The 23,592-nt window shown below is 67.2% G+C and overlaps 3 protein-coding genes across 7 annotated transcripts in view; 1 reads left to right on the top strand and 2 right to left on the bottom strand.

The window, feature by feature from the left end:
• LBX2 (ladybird homeobox 2) overlaps positions 1 to 23,592 on the bottom strand; it is a 39,765-nt gene that overhangs the window by 2,898 nt on the left and 13,275 nt on the right. The window lies entirely within an intron of this gene.
• On the bottom strand, positions 8 to 7,404 carry CCDC142 (coiled-coil domain containing 142). Of its 3 annotated transcripts, none has more exons than XM_059721173.1 (11): positions 7,210 to 7,404; positions 6,871 to 6,988; positions 5,325 to 6,632; positions 4,912 to 4,998; positions 4,594 to 4,758; positions 4,290 to 4,432; positions 4,020 to 4,154; positions 3,700 to 3,814; positions 3,418 to 3,595; positions 2,986 to 3,073; positions 8 to 2,609 (listed from the first exon to the last, which is right to left on the bottom strand). In XM_059721173.1, the coding sequence occupies exons 2-11, from the start codon at positions 6,965 to 6,967 to the stop codon at positions 1,626 to 1,628; spliced, it is 3,300 nt and encodes a 1,099-aa protein (XP_059577156.1). In that variant the 5' UTR covers positions 6,968 to 6,988; positions 7,210 to 7,404; the 3' UTR covers positions 8 to 1,625. The 3 variants fall into 3 exon arrangements, with proteins under 3 accessions (XP_059577156.1, XP_059577157.1, XP_059577158.1); XM_059721174.1 differs by having other exon boundaries at positions 2,986 to 3,070; XM_059721175.1 differs by having other exon boundaries at positions 2,314 to 2,609; positions 2,986 to 3,194; positions 7,210 to 7,400.
• TTC31 (tetratricopeptide repeat domain 31) lies at positions 7,530 to 15,848 on the top strand. 3 transcript variants are annotated; one of them, XM_059721245.1, is made up of 16 exons: positions 7,530 to 7,683; positions 9,879 to 10,129; positions 10,342 to 10,425; positions 11,031 to 11,099; positions 11,184 to 11,366; positions 11,510 to 11,653; positions 12,216 to 12,270; positions 12,682 to 12,772; positions 12,879 to 13,020; positions 13,193 to 13,297; positions 13,376 to 13,463; positions 13,785 to 13,932; positions 14,027 to 14,101; positions 14,239 to 14,341; positions 14,718 to 14,812; positions 15,096 to 15,848. In XM_059721245.1, the coding sequence occupies exons 1-16, from the start codon at positions 7,611 to 7,613 to the stop codon at positions 15,208 to 15,210; spliced, it is 1,821 nt and encodes a 606-aa protein (XP_059577228.1). In that variant the 5' UTR covers positions 7,530 to 7,610; the 3' UTR covers positions 15,211 to 15,848. The 3 variants fall into 3 exon arrangements, with proteins under 3 accessions (XP_059577228.1, XP_059577229.1, XP_059577230.1); XM_059721246.1 differs by lacking the exon at positions 7,530 to 7,683 and adding an exon at positions 8,430 to 8,555; XM_059721247.1 differs by lacking the exons at positions 7,530 to 7,683; positions 9,879 to 10,129 and having other exon boundaries at positions 10,136 to 10,427.

Here is a 23,592-nt window from a genome sequence, read left to right as displayed (position 1 = left end):
GCCCCGGAGGCGCAGGCGGGCCCCGCACGCGGTGGGTGGCTGGAGCGGGTGCCCGGGAGTCGCGGGCGAGCACGGGCAGGAGCGGGCGGCGATGGCCGGGGCGAGGCAGCAGGGACGCCGCCTTGGCGACCAGGTGCTCGGCGCTGCGGATGCGGGCACGATGCACTGGATTGCAGCCGGGGTTTGATCCGGCTTCCCGCAGCGCAGCACAACGCAGCCGAGCCGGGCGGGCAGAGCCGGCTGCAGCGCCGGGCGCAGAGCGACGTCTGGGTGGCAGCTGGCACCTAGCGGAGCCCCCGGGGCCGCCTTGCTTCACCGCCTTCATCGGCGGCCGGGCAGGTGACCGAGCCCGGCGGGGGAGCGCGGTGCGCTGGACCCCGACACGCCGGAGGACTGGGCTGGCGGGAGCCTCCTGAGGGGGGGGCCAACAAGGACACGTGCAAAGTGCTGCACCGAGGAGGAGCGATCCCCTGCCCCGGGGCAGGCGGGGGCACGGGCTGGGCAGAGCTCTGCAGGAAAGGGCCTGGGGGCGATGGGGGACAAGAAGCTGGACAGGAGCCGGCAGTGTGCCCTTGCGCCAAGAGGGCGACCGGCGTCCCGGGCTGCATCGGCAGGAGCATTGCCGGCAGATGGAGGGCAGTGATCCTTCCCCTATTCAACAGGGGGGAGGCCACATCTGGAGTCCGGTGTCCAGCTGTGCGCCCCACTGCAGAAAGGATGTGGACACGTTGGAGAGAGTGCAGCGGAGAGCAAGGAAAGTGGTTGGGGGCGGGGGGAGAGGCCAAGGGAGCAGGGCTGCTTGAGTCTGCAGAAGAGAAGACGGAGGGGGATTGAACAGCAGCCTCCAACTCCCTGCAGGGGGGCTGCAAAGAGGATGGAGCTGGGCTGGTCTCAGTGGGGGCAGACGGCAGGACAAGGAGCAATGGGCTCAGGCTGCAGCAAGGGAAGTTGAGGCTGGATATGAGGAAAACCTCTCACTAGGAGGGTAGTAAAAGACTGGAACAGGTCACCCAGAGGTGGTGCAGTCTCCATCCTTGGAGGTACGGAAGACCCAGGTAGACAAAGCCCTGGCTGGGATGATGTAGTTGGGGCTGATCCTGCTTGGAGCAGGGGGGTGGCCCCCAGAGGTCCCTTCTGGCTCCACAGCTCTAGGATTGATCCACCCACACCCTCTTTTCTGTCCGTTGATCCTTGTGCTGCAGCCACAAAGCTGCCCGTCTCCATCCTCTGACCCCCACCCTGCACCCAGGCCGATGCCCGTTTGTGCCACTCTCCCCCAGCTCCTGGGTCGCCCATGCTGTTGTGGAGCACAGGCCAGGGCTGCGCGGGCTCATCGGGGCTGAGCAGGGATGCAGAACTACCTCGGCATGGGGGCCAAGGCAGGAGCTCCCCAGGGCGAGGGCAGACCCGGCTGGGATGTCTGGAGCCAGCTGTTGGCTGCTGGAGCAGCTCACACGCCAGTGGCTGAGAGGCTTTAAGCCAGGCCCGTGCCCTCTCCACCATCCTGGGCCAGACCAGGCAGGCAGCAGGCTCCAGGAGCTGGGGAAGACCCCCGGGGCAGGGCAGGGCCGGGCAGGCTGCAGCAGCCTCTGGCTGGAAAGGCAGGCCCGCAGCCGCCCAGGACTCTAGGCTCTGCCGAGGGACCGGGACCAGGGCCAAGGGTGCTCCCTGCCCTCCCTGACTGCAGGGCAGGGACCGTCCCTGTGGCTGCAGCATGGAGGCCCAGAGCTGCAGCCCTGCCTGTGGAGTCTGCCTGGGGCTGGCCTGGCCCCTCCAAGCTGCCCCCACCCCTCTGAACTGCAGGGGGGAAGGGGGGGGCACTCACGACAGCTGGCTGGTGCTGGATGGGGGCCCCAGCGTGGCCCCTCTTGCAGGGGGGTTGGGGCCACGCAGCCCTGAGCCCCCTGGGAGCAGAGCACAAGGCTCAGGGCTGGTTCCTGGCCAGGACTCTCTAGAGAAGGGGCTGATGCTGGGGCATGAGCATGCAGCCCCGGGGAACTGGGCACAGCTGGTCCACACAGGACAAGCCCCCTCCATGCAGGGTCTCTTCCACTGCCAGCAGCCCCGCAGCCCTGGGAGCTCCCGGCTGACTTGACCTGACTTACTGGGGGCAGATGCCCCGTAACGCCCAGGGGCCTGGGCCGACAGCGAGCAGCAGGGCTTGCTGCCACCTGGGAGAGTGCGATGCCCCCAGCACAGCCCGTCCTTGAAGCAGGGTCAGCCCCCTCCAGAGCCCCTCGACTCCTGATCCACAGGCCCCTTGCTCCAGACCCGCAGTGCCCGCCAGAACAGGACCACGCACCACAGGCCGCCGAGTGCTGACCGCTGTATTTTGGGGCCAGGGCAGACGGCTGAGGGTCAGAGCTCGGGGCTGCAGCCCAAGCAGGGCAGGCAGGACAGCCTCCAGCGCCGGGCTCCGTGCAGCCGCAAGGCGAGCCACTGCTGCTGGGCGCTGGTGAGGTAGGACTCGGGTGTGGCACTGCCCTGCGCATGGTGCTGCACGTCGGGGCTTGGCACCTCCAAGGTAGGGGGGGGCCCCACTTCCAGGCTCTCCAGGCTGTTGAGGCTGCTGGTGCCGGGGGCCTGCGTGCGCCTGCCACGGCGGGAGCCTGCGAGGCCAAAGGGGAGAGGGGGTAGCTCAGGGCGGTGCCACCGCAGCCCCTGCCCCTAAAGCAGGTTGGTGCCACCTACGCCCCATGGATCCCCTCGCCCCTGCCTTGGGGGGGCCTGTCCCCTGCCTGCTGGCCTGATCTGCTCCTGTGGCCTCGTTTGGCCCAGGCCCAGACTTCCCTCAGAGGCAGCACCCCCACCCAATCTAGGGCACTACCCCGTCCCCTTCCCTGCTCAACTCCAAGCCACGGGCAGGCCAGGCTCACCCCCTCCAGCCACAGAGCCGCACCTGGGGGAGCCGGTCAGTGCCCTGCGTGCTCCTGGCCTCGGCAGAGTTGCCCAGGGCCCCCCACCCAAGCCCTCGCGGGCACTCACAGCACTTGCGCAGGGCCTGCCAGGGCGGGCGAGGGCGGGGCCGGGGCCCGGGCTGCTGCAGGAGGCAGGTGACGGCGCCATCCATCTGCTGGAAAACGTGCAGCGCCAGTGCAGCTTCGCACACCTCGGGGGCCAGCCCTGGCGCTGCAGCCCGCACCAGCACCCGCACCAGCGCCAGGTCCTGCCGCAGCTGCAGCGCACCCTGAAGGCTGCACAGATAGGCCTGTCACCACCCCCACAGGGCCCGCGCTCCCCACCCCCCTCCCACTTGCAGCCCCGTCCTCTGCCAGCCCTGCCAGTGCCCCTCACTCCTGACCCGCAGCCCCCAGCCCCTCCTGCTGTGCTAGGGCACCTTGTTTCCAGCCCCCTAACCCTGCTGGTGCCCCTCACTCCCGAACCACAGCCCCCGTTATGTCCCCACCTGCCCCGTACCTGAACTTGATCCTGTGGGCAAGGATGTGCTCCATCCAGGCCTCCACAAAGGCTGTCAGCACCAGGGTGAGTGTGGGCACCTGAGTGTCATGGGGCAGCAGCTGGATGCCTTGCAACGCCGGGGCCAGGACAGCCTGTGTGGCAGCCACGGCATACTCGCTCGGCGTGCTTGGTGGTTCTTGGGGAGAGAAAAGCATTGGCCCCGCACCAGGATCCTGCACGCCTACTGCCCGGATGCAGCAGGGCCACACAGGGATCGGGGGGAGGCCCCTTTGTACCCACCTGCCCGCAAGGCAGGTCTCCAGTGCCTGCCCAGTGGCATAGTCTGTGTCAGGAGCTCGGCTGACAGCCGGTGGCAGGCTGCGCCCAGCATCCACGGTGCCTCCTCTGCCAGGGCCTGTGGGGTGAAGGGAAACCTCAGCACCGGGGTATGTGGAGAGAGCCCCCCTGACCTTTCCCAGCGCCCCAAAGGCAGGGACATGGTCTGGGGTCTGCCCTGCCTCTGCTCAGGAGGCTCATGGGGGTGCTGGGCGAAGGGGACAGCCTGATCTGGAACCAGGGAGCCACAGCCCCTGCTGGGTATCAGGATGGGACCCCCGTACCTGGATGCCAGTGGCCGTGGCACGGAGCTGCTGGCGGAGCTGCCACTCGAGGTGAGAGATGAGGCCCTGGCACCCCCCGCCTAGGCTGCTGCAACCTGCCAGCGTGCTCAGCCGTTCTGTCTCAGCCCGGAGCAACTGTGAGGAGACAGGGGAAGGGGAGAGGCCTGACATCCGCACCAGCCACGTGCCTGGCAGCCTCCCCCGGCCCAATTCCCCCGAAGCCCTGTTGTCCAGCCAGCCAGCCCCCTTGCCCCCCCCAACAGCACTTGCCTGGAGGTCTCCATGGGTGACCAGGAGGAAGGGGCCGACAGCCCAGGATGCCAGGTGCTGCTGGGCCTTGGCGGTGACCCAGGCACGGGCAAGCTGCCCTGTGGCCACGCAGAGGCTCAGCAGCTCCAGCTGCAGCCCACTCGCTGCAGAGAACAGAGTGGGGGTTTGGTGAGGCTGGGGCAGGGGGGGCCCCAGGGCTGTCCTGTCCTCAGACGGGTGCAGCAGGCCAGACAGGTGGATGGGCAGACCAGATCCCCTCCCTGCTGCGCAGAGGACCCCAGGGACCAGGCACCCCCCAACTCACTGGCACATCCAGAGCGAGGAGGCTGCAGGTGGCGCAGGGCGAAGGCAAGAGGCGGGTAGAGATGCTGCAGGAGCCCGGCTGTCTTGCTCCGTGCCGTGGCCCCTGCCTGCCCTGGCCCCGGGCTGCACTTGTCAGTGAGGCTGGAGCCCAGCGCCTGACAGAAGCCTGCGGGGAAATGCTGGGCTGAAACACGGGCACAGGCTGGGCCTGGCAGTCACCAGCCAGACCCTGTCCCATCCCTCTCACCCCCTGCCCCCCCCCGTGAGCCGTGTGCCTGCTGCCAGTGCCCAGTCCCGCTGCCCCCCCTCCCCACACTACCTCGGTCCCAACTGAAGAAGACGCCCTGGCAGAGCAGGTGCAGACAGAGGCGCTGCAGCTCCTCCACGCACTCCTGGGGAACTTGCGCTGCAAAGGAGTGGGCGTCAGCGTGGTCTGGCTCCGGCAGCCTTGCCAGGTAGAAGACAGGGGCCGCCAAGGGCACAACGGAGGTGGGAGCTGCTGCCCCCCCAGGGGCTGGGGTGAGCCCTGGCCTCTGCTTTTTCCCCCAGCCTGGAGGGACTTGCCTCCCTTGGACCCTGAAAGGCTGCCGAGGGCACTGGCTCCTGCCACCCTGGATGGGCAAGAACGGTTTGCCCTGGACCAGGGCTCTGCCCCATGAGCCAGTTGTGCCCCTGCCCTTGGATAGAAAGGCCCCACACCCTGCCCACCCCAGCCCCCATCCCCGCACCTACCCCGGTTCAGCACCTGGCTCAGCTCCTGGGCCAGAGCAAGCATGGCCCGCCCTCCCCTTGGTGCCAGGCTGCCCAGGAGCTCGGGCAGCTCCAGGAGCCGGCCCAGCGCAGCAGCTGCAGCCTCCCAGACGAGCAGGCGGTACTGGGCGTGCAGCGCTTCTGCATCAGGCCGACAGCCGGACAGCTGGGACAGGCTGGACCACGTTGTCTCAGGTGCTTCCTGGCGTGGCCAGGCTGGACCATGGTGCCACAGGGCAGTTGGGGAGGCCGCAAGCACGAGGTCCAGGAGTCGCGCATCCACCCTGCACAGCGCCTGCAGTTCCTCAGCCACAGCATCCTCGGGAATTTGGGCATCGGGGGGCCGAGGCGCCGTGGCCTCCTCCCAGCTCGATGGCCCCCCCCCACCTGCCTGCACCCGCTGCAGCAGCAGGCGGTGTAGCCGCTGTGCAGCCAGGCAGCCCCGCTCGGCCGCCAGCACCCCCAGCACGCGGCTAGAGGAGAACACCTGGGCCTGGCCCCCCGGCGCCACCTGGGGCCCCAGAGGGGCGGTGGGGTCCAGCTGGGAGCTGCCGAGAGCCGGCTCCGCAGCCTGGTCACTCAGCGCGCGGTTGTAGAGCTCCAGGCCCTGGCACAGGTCGGTGAGAAGGGCAGGGCAGGCAGGGGGACCGGCGCGGGCCAGGCTGCGCAGCAGCCCCTCGGCGTAGCGCTCCAGCAGGAGAGTGGCCTGCCGGCCCAGGAGCCCCAGCGCCTGCCGCATGCCCGCCAGCACCTCGGGCCCCAGCGCCCGCAGCCTGGGGTCGTCGCGCAGCTGGCGCCGGTGCCCGGCCAGCGTCCACAGCTCCTCGCAGAGGCTCCGCAGCGGCTGCCCGTCCCCGGGCTCGCCCGGCCGCTCTCGCCGCGCCTGCTGCTCCAGGAGGTGCCCGAGGCGGCGCACGAAGGCGGCGGCAGCCTGCAGGCGGCGCGTGAGGGTGCGGGCCAGGCGCAGGAGGCGGCGCTGCCGCAGCAGGGCATCCAGCCGGGCCACGTGGGCCCGGGCAGGACAGTAGAAGGCGGCAGGGGCGGCATCGCCGGAGGGCGGGCGGACGCGGGCCCCAAGGGCCTGGGCGTTGGGGTCCTCGAGCAGGGCCAGGCAGCGGTGCAGCGCCAGCACGCTCTGCTCTGCCTCGGCCACGGGGCCCAGCGTGTCCTCGTCCTCGTCCTCGCTGTCGTAGGCCCCCGCGTCGGGCGGTGGCGGGAGCCGCAGGCCTGGGGCCGCGCTGGGCTGCGCCGTCTGCCAGGACCAGGCCAGGCTGGAGAGAGGGTCGGGGCCTGCAAGACACGGGGCCTGGGAGGGGGGGCCAGGCAGGCTCCCACCCGCAGAGCGAGGGCGCCCCAGCAGCCCCTGCCCACGTCCCCGTGTGACCCCTGCCCCAAGGCCCTTGTGGCCCCCCAGCCCCGGCACCCGCACCCCGCCTGCCTGGAGAGGGTGGACCTGGGCTCCCGACCAGGGTCTCACACCGAGGACGCTGCAGGCTGCCGCCTCCCCCGGGGCCGCCCCCAGCCTCACCTGCAGCGGGCGGCCCCGCGGGCTCGGCCGGGCACACGCGGCGGGGCCCCAGGCGGGCGGCGAGTGGGGGCAGGAGGGCACCGGGCACGCGGGACATGGCGAGGATGGCGGCGGCAGCCTGCAGGCGGCAGGAGCGGGGTCAGGGGGATGCAGGGGACCCCCCGCACCTAGGACCCCCCAGCCCCTCCCCCCGTGCAAGGCCTGCCCCCAGGGGGTCCCCAGCTTCGAGGGGGTGCCAGCACCCGGAAGCACGTGCTGCCAGGGCTCCGTCTAGCGGGGGCAGTGTTTGCCCCGGAAGTGCTTCTGTTTTCACCCAGGGAGTTCCGGCGCCGCCGTTACCCAGGCAACCGTGGGGCTCACGGGCAGCCAGGCCTCCCCCTGCGCGACACGTCTTCGCGGATCGGGCGAGAGCGCCTCCCGGGGCAGGGCGGGATGGCCCAGCACTCAACCGCCGGCGGCTGCCCGTTGGCTTCGTCACGTGAAACAGGCGTGGCGCCGGCAGCCAATCAGCGAGCCGGGCATGGCCACGTGATGAGGCCCTAGCCACGTGGCAAGGGCCAGGTCACGTGAGCGGGAGCCTCCCTGCCTGTGCGCTTGGTCGTGCGCTAGGCCCGCCCCCCGGCGCGTGCGCACGCGCAGTGTCCTTCCCGCCTGCCGCCCACGTGCGTGGGCCCGCGGGGAGGGTGCGGGGCTGGAGGTGGCGGGGCGCTGAGTCCTGCGACCTGTCAGGCCAGTACCTCATGGTAGATCCCTTGTGTCCGTCTCTGCAAGTAACAGGGAGTAGCAACCATCAGAAATCCGCAAGAAACGGAGGTGTGAACCAGTTTGGGGACACAGGGTCGCTGGGCGAAGGGGCTGCCGGGCGACTGACCTGCTGCCCGGCCCGTGCGGGTCTCCGCGGGCCCGAGACCGCCCGCTCACCAGGGGCGAGACTCGGCTGCAAGGCGGCGGGTGCATTGCTCTGTATAAACGCATTGTTTGCTAAATAAACCTGCCTCAGCGAAGGGAAGCCTGCGCCCAGCGACGCCCTGGTTCCCCACTCCGAGGGCTCGTGGTGGCAGCGCAGCTGCTCGAGGCGGGGCGGGGGCGGCGCTGCCCCGCTCAGCGGCCTCGAGTCCCCTCTGCGGGACGGATCGGGGCACACGGGAGCGGAGGGGCCGGGTCTGGGCCCCGCGGGCGTGCCGCGTGTGCAGAGCTGAGATGTGTGTGCAAGGGGGCGCGCGTGCGCATTGGAGCATTTGTGGGCCGTGCTGGGGTGCTGCATGTGCTTGGGGGCGGGTGGGTGCTGGGGGCCCGGTGTTCATGCTCTCGGCTTTTCCAGGCACCGAGCGCCCAGGGCCGATCACCGGGCAGGGCAGTGGCTGCCCCGGGGGCGGTCTTGGGGCTCCCCACCGGACCGGAGCGCCCCTGGCCTCCTGCGCCTCGCACAAAGATGGCGGCCGCGGCCTCAGGTCGCCCCTAACAAACATGGCGGCGCCCCTCTCCAACATGGCGGCCGAGCCGCCACGGCGCCCTCAGCAAACAGGGCCGCGCTTCCGGGGCCCCGCGGGGGGCATCTTTCGGGGCCCGGCGAGCGCTTCCGGGTCGCGGAGTGGGCGCTTCCGGCCCCGGCCCAGCTCCCAGAGTCAGGGCGATGCCCCTCGTGCGGCGGGGGGCGGCCGAGGGCCCCGGGCAGCCCGCCAGGGGTGAGGCGGGGCGGGGCGGGGCGCAGCTGGGGGAGGGGGGCTGGCAAGGCCGGGGGGTGTGGCGGAGGGGCCTGGCAACGGGGTCTGTCATGGTGCAGCTGGAGCCCCCCCCGCGGGCCCGCGCAGGGCAGGGCCTCCGCTCCTGCCCTGACCCCCCCCCCGGGCCAGGCCGCGCCCCCATGGCCCCCACCGGGGCAGCGACTGCAGCGTCTCCGCCCGTCCTGGGACTCCTCCCGGCCCCCCCGGCTCCGGGAGCAAAGGGCCTGAGCGGGGCGGGCCGCCCTGCCGCTGCCGCCGCCGCCGCCCTAAGCAGGGGTGTGAGCGGCCGGGCGGGCGGGGGCGGGGGCGGCCCCTCTGGAGCCGGAGGAGGAGCCGCCCGCCCGCCTGCCTGCCACGTACGTGTCTGCGAGCGGGCGGGGAGGGCTGGGCGGTTCTGAGCAGTTTTGCTTTCGTTTCCGCCCCGGCCCCGGCTCACAGGTGCGGCCTGGCCGGCCCTGCCTTCCGCGGCACTTCCCCCTGCCCCCGCGCGCTCGCCCGCTGCGGCCCCGGCCCCGGCCCCGACGTGGGCACAGCCCCTGACCCCCCCCAGGCAGGTACGAGGCCTGTCTGCTGGGGGGCGCGCCTGGAGGGCTGGGGCTGGGGCAGCGGGAGGAGAGGGCGCCCGGGGCCTGGCTGGCGGCTCGGGGGGACGCGGGCAGGGGCCCAGCCCGCCCCGTGCAGCCCCGCGGCCCTGCCCAGAACACGGGCGACCGGCTGCCCGTGGCGGCGGAGCCCGGCGTGGTGCGAGCCACGTTCACAAAGGGCGTTGATGGGCGGCCGGTCCCGGCAGGTGAGGGGGGGGCTCCCCCCGGCCCCTGGAGCTCGCGGCCCCGGGGCGTCACGCGTGTTCTGGGCAGTGACCCCTGGCCCCAGGCGGCAGGAGGCTGCCTGCCCCTGGTGGTGGCCTGTGGGAGCTGCGGGCATGTCCCCGGGGGGACCAGCGCTGCGGGAAGGCACCTGCTTGGTACCTGAGAGACCACAGCCTGCTGCGCTGGCCCTGCCTCTGCCTCTGCCTCTGCCCAGCGCGCAAAGGCCCCGGCCAGGGCAGCAGGAAGGGATAGACAGGCAGGACCCTGGTGCTGCTGCCCCCTGGTCTGAGTGATGCCAGCGAAGGCCGCTGCCTGCCTTGTGGCGCTGGCCTTCGCCTTCAGTGCTGAGACGGTCGGTGCGCGGCTGGCCGGGGATGCCGCGGCCCACCTCCTGCAGTGGCGGGGGTGTTACAGCACTGGCAGGGGGGTGCCAGCAGTGCCTCCCGCCCACCTGAGCCCCCCGCGGTCCTCCCAGGCCTGCAGGAGGAGCTGGACCGCATTGATGAATTAGAAAGGATCTTGGACAGCTTCGGCTCCAGCTCCAGCTTCGACTCGGAGGGCGAGGTCCAATTCGAGGGTGAGGCCAGCGCTGCCCCTGGCATCTTCTGCCCCTTCCAGAAGTCGTTTCAGTGCAACACGGTGCCCGTGGGTGTCCGCATGCCCATCCCCTTGGGCGCCTGCCCACCTGACCTGATGCTGCCCTGGCAGCAGGTGGTGACCGCCGAGGTGAGTAGCAGCCCCTGTGGGACGCCGGGGGCGGGAGCTGCAGCTCCCAGAGGCGGACCTGTCCCTGTTGTGGGGAGGTGGTTGCTTCTTACTGCTCGAGACCATGTGTGAGGCACTGGATTCTCCCTGTGGGGCTGCCTGGGGCTCGGGAGCGGGACAGGCACTGGCTCACTTGGGTCAGCAGCCTGCTGCTCCATGCTGCCCCCCTCCAGGTGGCCGAGAAGAACGCGCAGGAGCTGGTGGCCGAGGAGGAGAGAGTGAAGAGGAAAGCGGAGAAGAAGAGGCTGAAGAAGAAGGTGCACGTCTGCCTGCCAAGCCCTGCTGGTGCCCTCTCACCCCCAGGCCTGGCCCTAGCTCCTGGGGCTCGGACCTGCTGCTCTGCCAAAGGGACCCAAAGAGGGGCAGGCGCCTGGGGCATGTAACGACTCAGTTCAGGGCTGTGCTGGGCTGCCCGGTGCCTGCTCTCCCCCACTCCTTGCGTGGGTGCCAGGGATGGCAGGGGCCTGTGTCCTGCTCTGATGCCTGCCTGAGCTGGGCCCTAGCCTCCCTCCACAGAGCACCCACTGGAAAGATGTTGTAGCAGTTTGGGCCCCTCATCCAGTTGGAAGAGGTTCAGGAGCTGTCCCTGCAGCCTGGTCCCTGCGGTGTGACATTGACCATGGCTCCAGGGCAGGCCAGGCTGTGCCGGCAGCCTCCCATCCTGGCATCTTCATGTGGGAGGTGGCACCAGGCCCTGAGCTCTGCCTGTCCTGGGTGACTTCACTGGTGCCCCGTGGTGTGGGGGGTGGTTCTGTGACCCTGCTGCAGCTCTGCAGCCTGGTACAGGTGAGGGAGCTGCAGCTGGCCACAGCACAGCAGTGCCTGTCTCCCTGCCGCTCACTGTGTTCCCTCCGGCATCTAGAAGCAGAAGGACCGGAAGAGGCAGGAGAAACGCGAGCAGGAGCTGAGGAGCAAGCGGGAGGCTGAGTCGGTGGGTGCTGGGCACGGGGGCAACAGGGCCCAGGGGAGGAAGGGAATGCCCAGCCCCTTGTACTTACACCACTTCTCACTGCAGACTCAGCCTCCCTTGAATGGGACCGTGGTCATGGTCACGCTGGAAAACGGCACCGCAGGGGGTGCGCTGCCTGCTCCAACCACAGGACCCCTGAAGCCTGGCAAGGCCATGGCTCCCCTGCCAGAGCTCCGGCCGCCCCAAGCACCCAGCAGCGCAGATGCCAGCACAGAGGAGGAGACGGAGGTGAGTGAGGCCTGTGGGCTGGGGTTGGATAGATCCTGGCAGTGTCTTCGGTGCTGAGCGAGCAGCTGTGGCCTTCCCAGGCTGGGCTGTCTTGTTACTGGGTGCAAGTCTCTGCAGTGCCACCCCCCTGTTGTCTCCTCTAGGACGAGCTTGACCTGAGCAGCACCTTCGTCTCTAAAGCACGGCGCAAGGTGGGCACCAGGCCGGCCACGCCACGCAGGGAGAGGCCAGCCCGAGCCAGCAACAAGGATCTGGAGCCAGAGCCAGAGCCGGCTGCCCCAGCAGAGGTGAGTGGCAGGGCAGGGATGCAGGGAGCTTGATCTGTTAGTCTGCCCGGGGGCTGGCAGTATCAGCGTGGCGTGGGGAAGCGTGACCAGGCTGCTGTGGGCTTGATGCAGCCTCTCAGGCTCCAGCCCTGCGGTCATCGTCTTCCTATTGCGATGAGCTTCAGGGTCTATGCTGCCCCCAGCTAGAGCCACCCCAGACGCATCCTGCACCCTCGCAGGGGGCCCCTGGTGCTCATGGCTGGCTCTGAGAGCTTGTGCCAGTGGTTGGGGCCAGGCCAGGCCCTGACAGGTCTCTTCACCTGCTGTCCGTGTGGGTGCTTGAGGGCATGTCTGGTCTGCCGGGATAGCTGTGGGGCTGGGGGGGGCAGCAGGCTGAGCCTGGGGTGGCCACCTCCAAGGCCAGGGCAGGCGCCAGTTCTTCACTGCAGCCTGGCATCTGCCGAGGGCTGTGCGCCCCGGAGAGCCGGCTCCAGGGCAGGGTCCAGGCGCGTCCAGCTTTGCCGTCCTGTCCCAGGGTTCTGAAGTCCGGCCCTTTCCATAGCGCTGTCCCTTTCCTCAACAGGTCCCGCGACCGGCACCAGACGTGAGTGCAGTGGAGCAGAGTATGGTCCTGGCAGGTCAGCGTCGTGGCGGCAAGGCTCCCTGGCTCTGTCACCCCCTGCGCCCATGGGGGGTCCTTGCCCTGCCGGTGCCCCTCACCCCGACCTGCAGCTCTCTGCAGTCCCGTGGCGCTCTAGACTGTCCCCAGCAGGGGGCGCTCTCACTGCGCTGTGGACCCCGGGAGTCCTGCCCTGTCCCCAGGCGAGGCTGGGACCAAGTGACCTCGAGGTCCCTGGGATCCAGTGCCTGGGCTTGGAGCCAGTGTTAACCCTTTGCATCTCATTCCTCTGCTGCACCCTGCTTGTCCCCTATCTTGGGGCAGCCGGAGACGCAGCCGCCCTCTAGACAGGCTCTGGGGCTGCTGGGACCCATGAGGGCCTGTCTAGGGCCGGAGCAGGGCCCTGTGACACTGCCTCCTGTCCCTGCAGAGCATGGGAACGCGGCGGCCGCGCGGGGCTGCTACGAGGAAGCTGTGTGCTGCTTCACCGAGGCCGTCAAGCTGAACCCACGGGACTACCGGTGAGCACCAGGGACAGGTGGGGGCTGCACTGTCAGATCCCCCGGGTTGGGCTCAGCTCGCAGCCTGTTGCTCTAGGGTCCCCCTGACCTGCTGGCCTCCCCACAGGCTTTTCGGGAATCGGTCATACTGCTACGAGAAGATGCGGCAGCACACGGAGGCTCTGAGCGATGCCCAGGTGGCCCTAAGCCTCCGGCCTCACTGGCCCAAGGGCTGCTTCCGCAAGGGCAAGGCCCTCATGGGGCTGCAGGTATCGGGGCCAGGCTGGGGGGCATGGAGCGGGGAGGGACCCCCTGGCTTGTTCCAGCCCAGGGCTGCCTGAGACGGTGTGTGGGGCCTGGCTGCTGGGCTGGGGGTGACAGCGGGGGAAGAGCCTCCTGGCCCGGCCCAGGGCAGGGGGTGACCGCACCTGTTCTCCCCAGCGCTACGCAGAGGCTGAGCACACCTTTGAGCAGCTCCTGCGGCTGGATGGCTCTCACGCCGACGCGGCTGCCCAGCTGGAGATCTGCCGGCAGCTCCGCAGCCTGGTGAGCATCCCCCTGCCCCCCTCTCACTTCCTGGTGCCCGGTCCAGTGGAGTCTCTGATGGGTTCTTCTCCCCGGCAGGGGCATAGCACCGGCAGCTGGTACAGTGAGCCGAGCAGTCCCATAGAAGCCTTGCTGAGGGACATGAGGTCCTGGTCCCTGCTGCATGGTGAGAGCTGAAGGAGTGGGGCTGGGGTGGGGGACGAACCTGTGGGAGAGCAGGGGCTAGGCTAAAACAAACCCAAGGAGTTGAGGGGGCTTCAGAGTGAGGGAGAGGAGTGGGTGAGAGTGGGAGGCAGCGCAGGGCTGAGAGGGGGCAGATGGATATGGCTCAGGAGCGATGGACACTGACAGGGCTGGGGGCCAGGTGTGAAGGGCACCAGCAGGGCTGGGTGGAGGCCGGGGCCTGCAGCTTGGGAGGGGGGAGCCAGGGCAGCTGTGGGGGCTGCTGGCCACGGGGTGGCTGAGCGGGGCTGCGCTGTGTCCCCAGGTGAGCAGGTTGATGCCAGCATCCTCCCGGACAGGGCTGAGAACACAGACAGCGGTTTCGTGACCATTGTGAACCCCAGGAACCGGGCAAAGGGGCCTGTCCGGCTGGAGGCCCCCACCCCGACCCCAACTTCCTCTCAGCTGCCCAGGTAGCTGGCGCCCGCGGCAGGGGTTGGGGGTTGTGCGCTTCTGCCTCAGGCCGTGGCCGTGGGGCTCAGGGCATGTTTGACGGTGCTGTTGCAGGGGGTGGTTCGCTGTGTGGGTTGGCAACGTCACGTCCCGCATCACCCTGAAGCAGCTGTATGCGTACTTTGGGCCGTAAGTGTCTCAGTCTGCCTCCCTGTCCCTGTGACCCTGGGGGCTGCTGCTGCTCCGCGGGCAGCTCCCCAGCCCTGTCCCGGCATGCAGGGGCCATCTCCTGAAGGGTGGGCACTGAGCCCTGCCCTGCTTGGCAGGTTCGGGCCCATTCACTCCATCCGACCAATCCCGGAAAAGTTCTGCGCCTTTGTCAACTACACGCAGCGCGAGGCAGCTGAGAAGGCTTTCGCCGCCATGCAGGTGAGGAGCGCCAGGGCAGGGGGGTCCAGGTGATGCCTGCGGTCTGTGCCAGTCCCATTTCTTTGTGATTCGATGAACTCCCGGCGCTTCCTGCACTCCCCTGGGTGCCCCAGAGCCGGCCACTTGGCCCTGCTCAGGCCCGGCATAGTGAGATTTGGCAGACCCCAGCAGGAGGACCCCTGGATCCGCTCTGATTTGGCCCTGGCTGTACTGATGCTGGGGCAGCCAGGCCCACACCAGGACCCCTACGGACCATGGGCAGCAGTGGGACTCTGTCCGCTCTGCACCAGGGCACCACACAGCAAGACCCAGAGCCCTGGTGCCGTGTCCATGGAAGTGGGCAGCCGCACTTACCGATTCCTCCTTTCCTTGCCAGGGGGCCGAGGTGGAAGGCACCAAGCTGGTGCTGCAGCTCAAACATCCCGTGCACCGGACACCACCCGTCACCCATGCCCAGCGGCCTTCGGCCAGGTAGGTGCTGCCATGGGAGGGCAGAGCAGGGCCCTGCTGGGCTGGACAGATCCCTCCAGGACTCCATGTTCCTGTCCTGATGCCTTGAGGCAGAATTTGCCCGCGCCTCAGAACAACTCCCAGCCTGGGGGTGGGCACGGAGGATCTTGGCTTCCCAGGAGGGGTTCATCTGGAGCAGAGGCTGGTCCTGCTGCGCTGTGGTGCCAGCCCTGGCCACAGATGGGCAGGATAGCGGTGGTGGGGGTGGCTGCATCCTGGGGGATACTTGTGCCTGTGCCTGCAGGGAGCCCGTGCGCCCACCCCCCGGTCTCGAGCGCCCCCCACAGCAGAGCAGTGGCCGTGTCCAGCACCCACCCCAGAGCCAGGGGCCCACCAGGAAGCCGGGGCCACCGCGGTAGGGCCCCCCTGTGCCGGAGCACCGGGATCCAGCGTGGGCGGGCGGTGTCGTGCTGCAGCCGTCCGAGGAGGAGGCTCTGTGCCCCGGGTGCTGCTGGGGGTGGTGCTCGGGCCTGTGCCTTAGTGTGAGCGCCCCCGCCCTGCTCCGCCCCGCCCATGTGGCCACGCCCTCATGCCAGCCTCATACCAAAAATGCCCAGGGGTGGGGCCTCACTATCTACCTCTTGCATTCCCATTGGCTGAGCCCTGGGGCAGGGGCGGGGCCTGACCACTGAATGATTTTTAGCTCTGAGGGGAGCGGTATTGTGGGGTGTGGGGGCCAGCTCCCGTCCCCCCTCCCCCTCGCACACAGGGCTGCCCCAAATCGGGCGCATCGTGCTTTTAATGGTCCCTTCGCCGTGCTCCAGGGTCCGGGCTGCTGCTGTTGCCGGGGTGCCTGTGGGGTGGGGGCCCAGCCTTGCCTGTCTCCCGCAGGCGGTGGCTCTCCCAACCGGGTCGAGGTGGGAGCAAGGGGATGGTGTGGCCATGCCGCGGGGTTGGGACAGCTCTAGCCCCTGTCTCGAGGCACAGCCAGGCTTGGTGCTCTCAGGGACGTGCACCGGACCTCGGGACTGTTTTAATAAAGCTCCTGGAAGAGCCACTCGGTTTCACCCTTCCTTCCTGACGCGGCATCTGGGCATCGGGTCGGCAGGCGGTCTTGCCTCTGCAGCACCCGGCCTGCCACCGCTCCCAGGCTCTGCCCCGACTAGCCCCAGCCCTGGCCCCTTTCCTGGGCAGGAGGAGCCTCCCTGCAGCTGGGAGACTTAGGTCCTGCTATGGCTGCTCCAGTGGTATTGCCAAGGCTTCTTGCAGGGGTCTGTGCCCAGCCCCACCCCCATCTCCAGCCCCTTCATGGGGCATTGGACAGCCCATTCAGGGCCGTGTGACCCTGGGCATGGCCCCCAGCCCTGGGCCCTGTAGGGGTGGCACTGCTCCTAGTCCTGCCGGTGTCCCTCACTGCCGACCTGTGACCCACCTCCCCGGCTCAGAACTCCTCCAGGTTCCCAGGATTCCCCAAGGCCTCAGGCTCTTGCAGCAGCCTCGGGCAGGGGCCTGGCGGATCAGCACAGGTTGGTGGCTCCCCTCTCCGGTTGCACCCCTGCACCCTGAGCTCCCCGAGGCGCCTCCTTGGAAGCTCTGGCCATCTGTGCAGGGAGAGTCTGCATTTGTGCGCCTGGAAGGGACTCAGATCCACAAAGCTCCTTGGACACGCTGGCAGCATCCGACCCGAGGTTTGGCTCTGCAAGATGCCCCCCAGCTGGTGGGTCCCCCTGGCTGCACTCTCAGGGCTGCTGCGACTGGGGATGGGTCCTCTCTAGTGCCCAGCTCTATGGGGAGAACCCCCCGCCCCCGGACAGTAGAGGGGCAGACAAGCTGCCCATGGTGCCCAGTGCTGCCATTTTGGTTGCCCTTCAAGAGGGAGCATCCTCCGGTCTTCCCCCAGCTGCCACAGGCAGGGACCAGGCTCTGCCTGGGTTGAGGTGGCCTGGTTCATCTCCACCGGCACAGCAGGCTCATGGCGGAGGTCAGCTTCCCCAGAGTCACCCCAAGCCACAGGGAGGAGGTGCTGGTTTGTTCCAGACCAGGCCTTGGCCGTGTGCAAGAGCTGCCCTGTGGGCGACGAGCCTAGTGCTGCTGCATGAAAGTGTTGGGCATCACCAGGGACAGCCCCGCTTGGCCGCTGCTCGCAGGAGGCTTCTCCCTGCCCATGGTCTGGAGCCGTCTCGGTGGTTTGGAAGTGGGTCCCAGTCTGGAGCCGTCACCCGGGAGCAGATGCAGGAGCTGCCAGTGGGCTGGGCAGCCGTGTGCAAGGCCCAGGGTCCCTGGGCTCACGCTGTGCTTCTGAGGCTGAGATGAGCTGCTGCCAGGCTCATCCTGTCCCTGCCCTGGCGCTCTGCCATTGCCTGTCCTTGCCCCAGAGCTGGCCAGGGGTCCCTGCCATTCACCTGCCTTCAGGCAACCTAGAAGGGCTTCCTCAGGCCCCCCCAACTAGGGGTGCTGCCTGGGCCCAGAGGCCCTCTCTGCTGATTGCACCTGAGCCTCCGTCACACCCTTCCCAATGGCTGTCAGCACGTGGCCTGTGGCAGCCCAGCCATAAGAAGCTTTCTGCCCTTCCCAGGGGCTGCTGGGCACAAGCGTGTTGTTCCTCTTGCCCTGTGGGCTGGTGCTGGGCGGGCAGAAGGGCATTATGGGCAGGCAGAGACCTGCCTTGGGCTGTGCCAGAGCAGCTGCCCCACGGTTGTAGCAGCAGGGAGCTTCTCCGGGGTCAGAGGGGCAGGGTGGTGCCTGCCCATGTGGTGCCATCGGGCCGTTGCCAGCAGAGACCAAGCCCTGGTCTTACTGTGACTGCCGGGAGGGGTCTGTGCTGCCGTGGGATTGGGGGGGGGTGTTGGGTGCCCGTAAGCCCAGGCTTTCCCTCCCTCGCCTGCACTTGGACGAGATCCTTCCTGGCCGCAGGAGCAGGGCACGGGCAGGGCCGTGGGTGGATCTAGGACTTTGAAGTCCCCATTTGGAGACGCATGGGCTAGATAAAACTACTGCGAGGTGGGCAGACAACTGGCATAAGAGCCACAAGCAAAGGGTAAGTATAAAGGGGTCCAGATCAGGACAGCAGGAAGTTTCGAGTGGGGTCCCACAGGGTCTGTCCTGGGCCTGGTGCTGTTCCACGTGCCTATTAACGAAGCGGGTGCAGGCATGGAGAGCGAGCTTCCCGGGCCAGTCTGCGGTCAACGTGAAACTAGAGAGGAACGGGAATGCGTTGGAGGACGTGAGTGCAACTCAGAAGGGTCTCGACAGACTGGAAAGTTGGGCTGGAGCAACAGGCTGCAGTGTCGTAGTTTCATAGTTGGTTGGGTTGGAAGGGACCTGAGCAGATCATCAAGTCCGACCCCCTGCCCTGGCAGGAAAAAGTACTGGAGTCAAACGACCCCGGCTAGGTGTTCGTCTAACCTCTTAAAGACCCCACGGGCAGAGCCAGCACCACTTCCCTTGGAAGTTGGCTCCAGGTCCTAGCCGCCCTGACAGTGAAGCAGCGCCTCCTGATGTCTAGTCTGAATCTGCCCTCTGCCAGCTTGTGACCCGTATTTCTAGTCACTCCTGGGAGTGCCCGGGGGAACAGGGACTCTCCCAATGCCTGCTGGTCCCCCTGACTGGTTTGTAACAGGCCACCAGATCCCCTCAGCCTTCTCTTGTGGAGGCTGAACAGGTTCAGGTCCTGTAGCCTCTCCTCGTAGGGCCTGACCCTCTGCCCCCTGACCATGCAGGTGGCCCTTCTCTGGACCCTCTCCATGCTGTCCACATCCCTCCTGAAGTGCAGTGCCCAGAACTGGACGCAGTGCTCCACCTGTGGCCTGACCAGTGTCGCATAGAGGGGGAGGATCACCTCCTTGGACCTGCTCATGATGCATCTGTGGATGCACGACAAGGTGCGGTTGGCCTTCCTGACCGCGTCCCCACAGTCGGCCCATGTTCATTTTGGCATCAATAATGACTCCAAGATCCTTTTCTGCCTCTGCACTGACGAGAAGGGAGTTCCCAGCCTGCAGGTCTGCTGCTGGGTCTTCCCCCCAGGTGCAGCACCGTGCACTTGTCAGTGTTGAAACCCATCCTGTTCTCATCCGCCCACCCCTCTAACCTGTCCAGGTCAGATTGCAGCCTATTCCTCCCTTCCAGCATGCCCACATCCCCCCACATCTTAGTGTCGTCTGCGAATTTGAACAAGGTGTTTTTCACCCCCTCGTCCAAGTTGCTGATGAAGAAGTTGAACAGTGCGGGCCTGAGGACCGAGCCCTGGGGGACCCCACTGCCCACATCCCTCCAGGTCAAAAATGACCCGTCCACCACCAGTTCAGGGCAGACAAATGCACGGTGCTGCACGCTGGGAGGAATTGTCAAACAGCTGCAAGATGAGGGACCCCTGACCAGACAGCAGCTCCACGGAGAAGGGCCCGGGAGTGCTGGTGGATCACAAGGTACGCAGGGGTCTGCAGCGTGATGCAGCCACACAAACGACCAGTGCAATTTTGGGCTGCAGAACAGAAGCATCGGGCCGGACACGGGAGGTGCTCATGCCTCTCCATTCTGCGCTGCTCAGGCTGCAGCTGGACACTGCAGTTCTGGGCTCCACGTTGTTAAAGGGCCATGGAGAAATGAGAAGAGGGTCCAGAGATGGTAACAAAGAGGTGCAAGGGCTCATTCTCCTGCTAAGAGCCTGCCTAGAGGGTCTTGCCCCTCTGCTCGGGGTCAGACCGATGCCATATTTGGGGTCAAGGAGGAATTTTACCCCATGGTCAGATTGGTACGGATCTGGGGTGGGGGTTGCCTTCCTCTGTGGCGGGCAGCATGGCCTCTACTCAGGACCTTGTAGATCGACATATTGACTGCCGCGGTTCCCTGCTTTCCCTGTTAGGTCTGAGCTGTGCCAGGGTTGAGGGTTGTCTTGTGTAGAGTTTAGATGATGGTTGTCTGGGCTGGTCTGGACAGGGCTGACCCTGCCTCAGGCAGGGGTTGGACTGGATGTGACCCTGCAGGTCCCTGCCAGCCCCGCGGCTCTAGGACTGTGTGAAAAGATAGAGCACAACACCTGTTTTTTTTCCAGTTACAGAAAAATTAGAAGCTTTACTGACATGCCAGGGAGCTAGCACAACGTTATTCTGTGTAATATTCGTTTGTGCTTTGATCTAACTATTGGACCGGGCACCGATGTGCTAGATCGTATCTAAAGTTTTTAAAAAACGCAGCAAACTAGGCAAAAAATAGTCAAAAGAGTTGAGAGACCTCATGCTGTTAGACCCGTAGTCATCAGAGTTAAATGCACGCCTCTTATCCCCATTCATAAAACAAGATCTAGCCCTCTTGCCTGTCTTGACAGTGCCTCCAGTGCTTCACTGTCAGTCATTTCTACACTTGAGTTCGTGTGACCCCAGCTGAGCTCAGGTTTGTAGCTAGAGCTAAAAACACTCTGCAGGGCTGTGAAATAGGAGAGAGACAGAACCAGGATAGGTTGAGAAGGGGAACATCAAGACCATTAAGCAGGAGAGAGGGTCATTCACCCTGTGGAGTGGAGAGATGAGCAGGAATCAGGGGGATGGTGGAGCCATGAAGTCAAGTGACTCCCTCAGCGCTGCCTGGACAGAAACGCTGCTCTCCCAGGCAGTTGGATTTAATGTTTGGCTGGAGCAGGAGACTGGTCTGGACTGGGGCAGGGGTTGCCTTCCTCTGCAGCGGGGCCACGGCCTGGGACTGGGCTCTCTGCAGCGTCCACGCCCCCCCAGCAGCAGCAGGACGTTGGTGGTCGTGCCCCACCTGCTTTCCCCATGGTCGGGGCTGGTGCCGAGGCAACGTTGACGATAGTTTTAATAAGAGTTTAGACGACAGGTTTGTCCGGGCTGGTTTGGACGGGGCCGATCCTGGCTCACGCAGGGGCTGGACTGGATGCGACCCCGCAGGTCCCTGCCGGTCCCGCGGCTCTGGGATTCGCTCTGACATTGCCCCCTGGAAACACTCTGCCTGTTACTCCCGGTTCGGTCTGGGGCAGATGGAGCCAGGACCCTCCAGCTCCGAGCTCAGCGTGGCTGCGCCGGGGCGGGTCCCTTGCCCTGGGGTGGCTGCAGCATCCAGCCCGGAGCAAGTCGTGCTGCAGCCGCTGTCCAGAGAGACGCCAACGTGGCCCTGCCCCATCTCGTTTCCCAGGGACAGAAAGGACAGCTTGACTAGGGGAACATCAAGCCCATTAAGGAGAGAGGGTCATTCACCCCTGTGCAGTGGAGAGATCAGCAGGAACCAGGCAGATGAAGGAAGTCGAGTGCCTCCCTTGCTGCTGCCTGACTGGAGATGCTGCTGCCCCTGCCAGGATGTGGGTTTTGAAGCATGGGTGAAGCAGGGACCCAAGGGGTGCGACTGTGCCACTGCCCCCCCAGATCCATCCCTGGCTGCTCCCTCCCAGGTGCCCCCCTGCCCTGCCCCCATGGCTCCACGGCCCCTCCCCGCCACGGGCATCGCTGCTCCTGCCCTGTGGGGTGTCTGCCCAGAGCCAGGACCGCCCCGAGCACAGAGCAAAGCCTGCGCTCGCTGGCGTGCAGCACAGAGCGCCGGCTGCCCGCTGCCCATGCAGCCCCTGGTGCCCGCCCTGCAGGCTCGGTCTGCCCTCTCCGGGGCAGGCGGCAGCTCCCGGCAGCCTGCGGTGCCGTCTTGGGGCCCCGGCTGCGTGCAGAGACGTTCGGCTCCGGCGTTTCCATGGCAGCCGGCGCGAGGATGATCGGGGAGGTTTGACGTGAGCAGGGAGGGGAGAGCAGTGGTGGGAGACGTGGGGCTAGGACCCCTGGAGAGATGCTGTCCCAGCCATGCAGGGCCCCGGTGGCTGCAGCAGCCTCTCCCTGGGTCTCTGGCCTGGAGCCCTGTCCACCCGGCCCCACCGCCTTCCCGGGGGCTCTGGAAATGGCTATGGGTTAGGGACCAGATCGGGATGGGAGACAGGACCCCGGAGCCAAAGCTGGAGCCTGGAGCCAGCAGCCTCGAGGTCTGTCCGAGCATTGAAGCAAGGCCGGGTCTAAGCTGAGGGTGCAGCAAGAAACAGGCTGGACCCCAAGGAGCATCGAGCTGGAGGTGCAGAGCTGAGCCGCTGGGCCTGGGACCCCGACTTCATCAGGGCTGGCGCCAGAGCCGGGGGAGAAGCGTTCCCCTCTCGAGTGCTGCTGGCACCGGGGCACCGGCGGTGTGTGTCTGCAGCACTGGGACGCTGGCTGCAGCTCAGGCCGGTGGCCCCTGGTCTAGGACGTGCAGGGGCCACGCTCCCACATCAGGCTCAGACCCGTCGCTGCATCTGGGGCAGGAACGAACCTCCTCGGTCCTGAGCCCAGCCTGGCACGGACCCGGGGCTTCGCCTTCCTCTGTGCTCAGGGCACGGCCTCTTCCTGGCGCCCCGTGAGCAGTTCCCCTGTGGGTGCCAAGGCAGAGGAGACAGGGCTGGCGCGATGGGATGACGTGCAGCCGCCCAGCCCCGATGTGAACTGCCTGGAAGGGGCCAGGCTTCTTGAGACGGCAATGGAGCTGGAGGGGACGGTGCTTGGGGGTGGGTCGCTGAAAGCATCAGCTCAGGGCTGCACAGCCATCCACGAGGCAAGCGACGTGAGCAGTGCCTGGGAAGGGACCTGGGAACGAAACAGAAAGGATCACGATGCCGTTTTGTCAGTCCCTGGGGCGGCCGCATCTTGAACGCGGTGCTCAGGTCCGGTCCCCGCAGCTCCAACAGGATGTCAGAGAAGTGGAGACGGTGCAGAGAAGGGCAGCGAGGATGAGGAGGGGTACGGAGGGGCTTCCCTAGGAGGAGGCTGCAGAGGCCAGGCCTGGTCAGCTTGGAAGGGATGCTGGAGGGGGACAGGAGAAGAGTTTACAACACACTCAATGGGGAAGAGAAAGGCACTAGGGATTTATTACTGACTGCCTCTCCCCAGACAGGAGTGATGGGGCAGGGCACACCGGGAGCAGCCGGCGTTTAACACCAACACCAGGCAGGTGTTTCCCCCTGTGCCCCTGCCCCCTAAGTAGCTCCTGGGCCACATTATCCAGCCCTGGGATGGAGACCCCTGCTCTGGAAGGACTGGTCTCAGGCATCGCCTCCAACCAAGCTCCTGAGTCCTCTTTGAACCGGGGAATGCTTGACCCTGGTGTGGGCTAGGCTGGGCGACCCAGGTCCTGGTCCAGGCACATGGGGCCCAACCCTGCACCCTGTGCTGCGGGGGACACGGTCCACGCATCAGTCCTGCATGGTGCATCCAGCCGGCGGGGCTGGCAGATTTGGGCAGGATGCGGGCGGTTGGGCTGCAGCTGCGGGTGCCGGCGCCAGAGGAGGGTGAACTCCTGCGGGCGAAGGGGGCCGTGTGGGAGGCAGGAGATGCCCCAGCAGATCTTTGGTACCTGCCACCCGCACAGGGCAGAGCTGCAGGGCAGGGCGCAGCTCCTGGACACTGCCCAGGCAGGCTGCAGTGGGCAGCGCCGGGAGCGGGGAAGTCCAGAGCCCCACACCGGGCCTCTGCCTCCATCACCGGCTCATGTGCCTCCCTTGCTGCTTGCAGGATGCTGCAAGCCATCATCTCTGGGGTTTGCTGGGGGCCTGGGAATGGGCAGATGGGGGCTAATGTGCTGTGACCCGCTGGTCCCTGAAGAAGAGCTGCAGGCTGAGCCCAGCCGCACGGCCGTGGCAGCCCAAGGTGGGCTTGTGGGGCACTGTGGTGCAAGCCCCCCAGGAAGGCCCCCGCCCGTGGGGTCAATCCCACTGCAGGGACACAGGCCAGGCTGGCCTGGCCAGCACCCTCCGTGCAGACCACTGGAAGGCCCCACTCCACACA

Source organism: Alligator mississippiensis, chromosome 2, assembly GCF_030867095.1.
Source record: "Alligator mississippiensis isolate rAllMis1 chromosome 2, rAllMis1, whole genome shotgun sequence".
Lineage (NCBI taxonomy): Eukaryota > Metazoa > Chordata > Crocodylia > Alligatoridae > Alligator > Alligator mississippiensis.
Note: the sequence above shows the minus strand (reverse complement) of the source record. Positions and strands in the feature narration are given on the sequence as shown.

Coding starts and splice junctions, on each gene's coding strand:
- CCDC142 (XM_059721173.1), bottom strand. CDS start 6,967: ATGTCCCGCGTGCCCGGTGCCCTCCTGCCCCCACTCGCCGCCCGCCTG. Junction 4,759..4,911: donor CTTCTTCAGTTGGGACCGAG/GTAGTGTGGGGA, acceptor ATTTCCCCGCAG/GCTTCTGTCAGGCGCTGGGC. Junction 4,433..4,593: donor TCCTCGCTCTGGATGTGCCA/GTGAGTTGGGGG, acceptor TGTTCTCTGCAG/CGAGTGGGCTGCAGCTGGAG.
- TTC31 (XM_059721245.1), top strand. CDS start 7,611: ATGGTAGATCCCTTGTGTCCGTCTCTGCAAGTAACAGGGAGTAGCAAC. Junction 11,654..12,215: donor AGCCGGCTGCCCCAGCAGAG/GTGAGTGGCAGG, acceptor TTTCCTCAACAG/GTCCCGCGACCGGCACCAGA. Junction 13,021..13,192: donor AGGCCCTCATGGGGCTGCAG/GTATCGGGGCCA, acceptor TGTTCTCCCCAG/CGCTACGCAGAGGCTGAGCA.